We start from the raw sequence: 6,746 nt of genomic DNA on the forward strand, positions 1-6,746 counted from the left end.
TTTGAATTAATATTTTTTATCTGCTACTTATTCATGATGCCAGTGGGATGACCCTCAAGTGATTCCAGCCAACATGACGCTTGAAGTTTCTGAGCTATTTAGTAGAGAGTTGGCAAGGGTAATTATGATTGCTTCTTCTTATATCATTGTTTTAAGCTTCGTACAAAAAAATCGGTGGGTAGCAGTGCCTGCATTATGTTAGTTGTTCACTCTTTGGCTTAAAAAAGATCCCTCTTCAACTGTTGGGAATCTCATTATTCTTTTGATTCCAACGTGTCGTGATGCATATTTGTTATGTGAAGTCCTTGCAAAGAAGGGCTCATAAGAGATGTGAATGGTTTATTCACGTCTTTTTTCTTTATGTGAACCTCATACCCCCCCTTTTTTTTTAAGAATCAATTATATAGTAAGATATGATTGTTGGTTGCAGTACATTGAGGAAGCAGAAGAGCTTGCCATGCGTGGCTTGAGAGATAACAGGCACATACTTGACATGATCACAAAAGAACTGTTGGAAAATTCAAGGATAACTGGATTGGTATGCTAACAGACCTTTAAGTTTTTTTCAATCTGACTGTAAATTTTGTAGCTGTGAATAGTATGATAGAATAGACCTTGAGCAGCTAAAGTTTCTTTAATATTTCCATCAACAACATAAAGTGTCCTCAACTCCTTGGTCTGTCCATCTGCATGAACTACATTAAGTGCACTATTTCAGTTAGCATCGTTTACAGTTTCTTTATGACTTAACATTTCAGTTTATTACTACAGAATAAGAGGGAAGGGGTGAAGATGTTGATGTTCATAATGGGTGGACCAGATGTTAGGGCAGTGTAATAAATGTTGTAATAAATTAGTTTAGTTTTACTAGAACACCAGACAACTTGGCATCTTGTAGATGGGAAGTTTAACTGCAGTCTTACTTTTTTCCATTACTCACTACCTCTTTCCTAATCGAGATTTTGTGTCATTGTAAATGACCATTTAGTTTTGTTTCTTTCTGTAGGAAGTTGAAGAGAAAATGAAGGGCCTATCTCCAGTAATGTTTGAGGATTTCGTAAAACCATTCCAGATAAACTTGGAAGAGGTACCTTTCTTTTTGTCACTTCTACTAAATTGGTTGGCTAGGCCTAGAGATTTCATAGTTTTATGGAGATCATTCGCCTCTTACTATTTAACAATTGATTTGGATTTTGGAGTTCTTACTGTAGAATTCTCTCTTTATTGTCTAAAATTAAAAGAACGATCCTTTTGCGCCAGTACTGTTGCGTGAGTGGTACTTGGTGGCTCACAAGCAACATTTCCTTGGCTTTCAATTTTTTACCGTTCCTTGATGAAACGAGTCCTAGAGTTTATTACTTCAGGTTATAAATCTGGATATGCAGATAGTCTGAGTTCATACTCGTGGTTATACATCAATGCAGAGGAGATAAATTTCCTGTTCCAATTTACAAAGTACAGTTTTGATTTTTCCCATTTTCAGAACATGACTGCTTCCAGAATTAGAATATTTGTTAGAATTTCATTTAAAGGATTAAATTCATGTATTTTCATAGGTTAAAAATTTTGAGGCCATTGGTGATTTAACATATACCATGGTAGTGCTCATGAATTCCAACCTTGACTCAACTCTTTCGCTCTCATTTCATTTAAATATTCTATATGGTGGGATTTATTTATTTCCTTTTAGGGAGTGTGACTCACACTTGATGGGGAGTTCTAGAATATCTTTTTGATAGGTACAAGGCATTGCCCAAGTACACTAGGAGTAAACAAAAGCAAACACCTAATTACATCCTGCAGGCCAGAAAAAGCAACAACAAAATCAAGAGCACTAGTTCCATTTAGTACAATAGCAAAAAACCAAAACAATAAAGTGTGCACAAAAAGATTTCAAAGTCCTTCTAAGTTTGTTCCTGATCTCCGAAGCATCTATCATTTCTTCAAGCCAAATATACCACATAACACAAGGGAATAATTCTCCAAACCACAGCAAACAGGGGACAACCTTGAAGACCATTCCAGCAAGCTAGGAGATTCACCACCCTCCAAAGTCCGAGGCATCACCCATGCAATTCCTGATCTACTAAAACTCTCATCCCAAAGCGCCCTAGCCACCTCATAATGCAATAATAAATTATCCACAGACTCACCATTCTTCTTGCACATGTAGCACCAATCCATGACAATAAGACCACACTTTCTCAAATTGTCCATAGTCAATATATTCCCAAGAGAGGCAGTCCAGATGAAGAAAGCAACTTTGGAAGGCACCTTTCTCTTCCAAATACACTTACAAGGAAAAGAAAGATGACTCTGGGATGTCAAGACCTTATAAAAATATCAAACGGTGAACTTCTTGTTTCCAAGCATCCTATCCACCTCGAAACTATCAATACTCACAGCATATAAGGAACTGAAAAACTTGGAAAAAGCACCAATTTCCCAATCATGGGTAGCTCTAGAAAAATGAACATTCCAATGATAGCAACCATTGGTGCTGACCAAAAGGTCCAACATAGAGGCCTCTGATCAGAAGCAAGATGAAAAAGAGAAGGGAATGCCGACTTGAGAGCGAGATCACCCCCACGTCAGGCCAAAAACTAATCCTGGATCCCTCTCCAGGCGCAAAAAAAAAAAAAATATGACTAGACAAACTCTCCCAATGCTTCCTATGTTTTTTCATAAACCCACTCCATACGCACCTGTCACCTACCTAGAGTACCAACCCCCTCAAGCACTTCCATATTTGATGTCAATAACCTCCATCCAAAGAGAGTCATGTTCCAGGTGGAGAGCACTTTGTTCCAACTGACCAGATAGAACTTGACCTCCTCCCCAATTCCACCCCACAAGAAAGCTCAAAATAACTTCTCAATCTGCTTGGCCACCCCTACAGGTTAAGGAAATAAAGATAGAAAGTAAGTGGAGAGTTTAGAGAGTATTCTTGATTAAAGTAATTCTACCCCCATTCAACGAATATGTCATTTTCAACCCTGCCAACATTCTCTCATTGTTATCAATGACCCCATCCCAAATTGCTTTAGCCTTAAAAGAAGCCCCTAAGGTAGACCCAAATATTTCATAGGCAAAGAAGCAACCTTGCACCCCAAAAAACTAGCTAAACTTCTGATATTGCTCACAAACCCCACCAGTACCATCTCAGACTTCCCAAGATTCACCTTGAGCCCGGAGACAGCTTGAAAAGAGCCTGCAATGCTTGGATCTGACCACGGACCGTCTCACAAAAAATCAAAGTATCGTCTGCAAAAATAAGATGACAGACAATGATAAAACTATTATTAGCATGCCCCACTGAAAAAACTGGAGAGAAAACCTCCACCAATAGTAGCCTCCACCATCCTACCAAGGGCTTCCATAACAATAAAATAAAATTAAAAGGAAATGGGACAAACAGTTAGAAAAACTTACAAACTTTCCTTGAGTGCAGAGAGGGAGCTAAACTAACTCTGGCCATTAATAGTAATAACTTATTAAACTCTTTAATTTGCTCTACTATTCAATAACTTTTATCTAACAATCTTTATGAATCTATTGGTCACAAAACTAAAATGGCATGAATTGAGAAAACAAAAAGGTATTTATTAGGAAAACTAAAAGATTATTAGTTTTAAATTAAAACTATTCACTTTATCATATATATTATTTTTCACTCAATAATTTTGGCTTTGATTGCATACATTATTTAATTTTCTTTTGAAGTCATAAAATGGGGGAGACTGGACCGTGTGTTCAAAAACGAGCAAGGCTCCCTTCTTCAAAAATATTATATTGTAACGAATCAGTTACTAAATTGACTTCTACCCAAAGTTTTTTGGGACAATCACTGTTTTAACAATATTATGCATGATAGGGTGTATAGATTGTCGATCAGGAAGAACTTAATGATAAATTTGGCATGCTTTCTGGGGTATTAGAATAAATTCTTGTTAGCTGAGAAGTATACAGTTAGAATCTGGAGTTGACAAAGCAGCTTCCAAATTCTTAAAACTGATGACAAGCCAAATAAAGATAGCGTAACATTTTATCATATGCAAGAGAGGTGCCTAACTTTCAAAAGAAGCTGTCTATCAGTCACAATATATCACCATAGTGCATGCATGTGATCAAATGTTAATTTATTGCCATAAAAGTAGATGTAAATTTATCATGGAATGCTGGTTGGGTGGTGTAGAAGGAGGTAAGTTAGTTACATTGTTACTTGTAGCTTTTCCTCTTTATGGTTGTAGAAGAATCTTTCTTTTTCTTATTTTTCTTGGTCAGGTGGTTATCAAAAAGCTTAGAAACCATCTTTTTCTTTGATATATGATACATGCAACAGCTGCTGGGGTGAAACCATCAGCATAAGTGGTCTGCTCTCTGCCATATATGTTTGATAGTCAAATATAATTACTTTGATTGGCACTCCCAAGCTCTATTTATGGGCAAGGGAAATTGAAAATAATTCCATTTGAGACTGCAAACTTTATAATGAATCTGCCGTATCAATATGTAACTGAATAGTCACACCATTGTGTCACATTTCAACCTTTACAAAAGCCATATTTGCAGTCATTCTGTAAGCCATCGGACTTCTATTCAACTGTTATGAATTTACTCTTCTTACCTCTGCTTGTCTTCTTTCAATTTTTGCATTCACGGTTGAACCGTATTCCAGAGTTCACTGAAGCCAATTTTGTTTGCTATTCCTATTTTATCCCTTGCCCAAGGTACTCTTGAAATTTATCTTTAATTTCATAAATCCGGCTTTTGCACAATTTGGATGGTTATTTCTGGAAACAAATAGGAGAAAATGAATAAATTAGACTGTGTTCAGAAATACTGGTTTGGGATAGTGATACATATAGTCAGGCGTATGTTGTGTTTTGCACTCATGCGGATTATGTGTCTGGTTTGAATGGGCGTGCTGATTTCTTGTATTTGGAAACTGTGCCGGATGAATTTATTCTTGGTGTTTGTTACCAGCCATAACTTTCTTCCTTTATATTAATACCTGCACATCAAGAATCCCATTTTTGTCAACTACAGTTTTGAATGCCCAATAATGTACTTTTTAGGAGGGACCATTGCCACACAAAGATAGGTTGCGATATCAGCCACTGGATATATATCCTGCCCCACTCCACAGATGTTAAAATGTTTCCGGATGATCATAGTTACAGTTCCTTGCACGTAAAAGGTGATGATCTTTTCAGTTTCTGTGTATCAAGAGTTTGGGAAAGATGTCGGTTGCTCCCCTGTTAAAGCCAACCAGCTGGGAGGTTCGACACTGGAGTACTTTATTGAATTTACTGGAGTTCAATGGCAGGGAAGCGTATAATTTTCAAGTCAACTACGAGGTGAAGTCAATCAGCCAGTCAGAAAGCGAACTGCCGCATTCAAGTTGTCTTCACTGAAATTAGGATGCCTGTGAGCAGGTGAGCCTTGAAAACAACTAGCTTCTGTTGACAGAAATTTTGGGTCATGCATGGTTTTGTAGTTTGAGATGAGGCTCACAGTTTTGTACTTGATGTGTGTGTTCCAAATATACTTATGGTTATTTCGGGAGGTCATTAAATCCGCCTCTTGGCATGCATTTTGTATACTAGCATATTTCTATCAAATCAAAATCGATATACTTCAGTTTCACGAGACATGTTGCGGTTGTAAGGTTTTCGAGATTTCTCATCATCAAAAGCAGCATTCATTACATAGTTTTTCCCTCCTCGACAAGCATTCGTTTCATATTTTGCCAGTTAGATGTGCATCTCCAAAACTCAATGTATATATACTACTTCCATACGAAAAGAAAGGGAAAAAAAAAAAAAGATCATGTTCATAGGTGATCAGATTTTGCAATCATCTGTGAACCTTTACTATTAAACACAAGGACACTCCACGATGATAGTAAAAACTAAACGCCATTTCCCAAACCCATCACTGGACAACTAGAACAATGTTTGTCCAGGTCGACCCAATTACAACTAATATTTTTTAACTCCACATGGTTGAAGTATACTCTTCACTTAGGTTGTTTGGATGATGAGACGAGATGAGAAGGTTTTAGATGAAAGTTGAAGGTTGAATAAAATATTATTAGAATATTATTATTGTTTTGGAATTTGAAAAAATTGAATTGTTTATTATATTTTGAGTGAGAGTTTGGAAAAGTTGTAATAATGAGAAGAGATGAGATGACATAAGAGTGAAGAGATGAGATGACATAAGAGTGTTTCTCAATCCAAACAATCTCTTAATAGTTCTATTTTGTTCCTATACTTTGAGTTTAGAAATTATACATGCCTTGATGGGTCGAGGGTTTGTATCCCAAGCTCTTTTATCTAAGAGGATTGTTTCTCAATCCAACAAGTCTCTTAATAGTTCTTTTTTGTTCCTATACTTTTGAGTTTAGAAATTATACATGCCTTGATGTGTAGAGGGTTTGTATCCCAAGCTCTTTTATCAAAGAGGATTGGGTGTTGAGGTTTTACCAACGTGGCTTAATTAACCATCTTTATATAGTACCAACATTCGATTACTATCACGTACATTTTTACTTTTCTTTTATGTAGTGGCCAAAAAAATCATTTTCTTCAGATTGAAAGATGAATAGTAACCCTAAATTTCACGCAAGCAGTCGTACTAATGTTAAGATTCAAGGTTGTAAAGGGTTTGGTAATTCTTTATACCATTCACGAATTCAACATGAATTCCATACGACTCTGTTTTTATGGTAAACAAAATTT

General features: G+C 36.5%; 1 protein-coding gene across 2 annotated transcripts in view; it reads left to right on the forward strand.

The window, feature by feature from the left end:
* The window catches only part of LOC122280915 (ATP-dependent zinc metalloprotease FTSH 12, chloroplastic), a 52,321-nt gene extending 46,665 nt beyond the window's left edge, over positions 1-5,656 (forward strand). Inside the window, exons 16-20 of one of the 2 annotated variants that reach the window (XM_043092037.1) lie at positions 44-118; positions 431-538; positions 1,007-1,087; positions 5,079-5,200; positions 5,330-5,656. In XM_043092037.1, coding sequence (XP_042947971.1) covers positions 44-118; positions 431-538; positions 1,007-1,087; positions 5,079-5,156 — 342 coding nt within the window. In that variant the 3' untranslated portion in view covers positions 5,157-5,200; positions 5,330-5,656. Of the gene's footprint in view, positions 1-43; positions 119-430; positions 539-1,006; positions 1,088-5,078 lie in introns of both variants that reach the window. The other variant, XM_043092036.1, reaches the window with a different exon arrangement.
* The last annotated feature ends 1,090 nt before the right edge of the window (positions 5,657-6,746 follow it).

Source organism: Carya illinoinensis, chromosome 11 (assembly GCF_018687715.1).
Source record: "Carya illinoinensis cultivar Pawnee chromosome 11, C.illinoinensisPawnee_v1, whole genome shotgun sequence".
Lineage (NCBI taxonomy): Eukaryota > Viridiplantae > Streptophyta > Magnoliopsida > Fagales > Juglandaceae > Carya > Carya illinoinensis.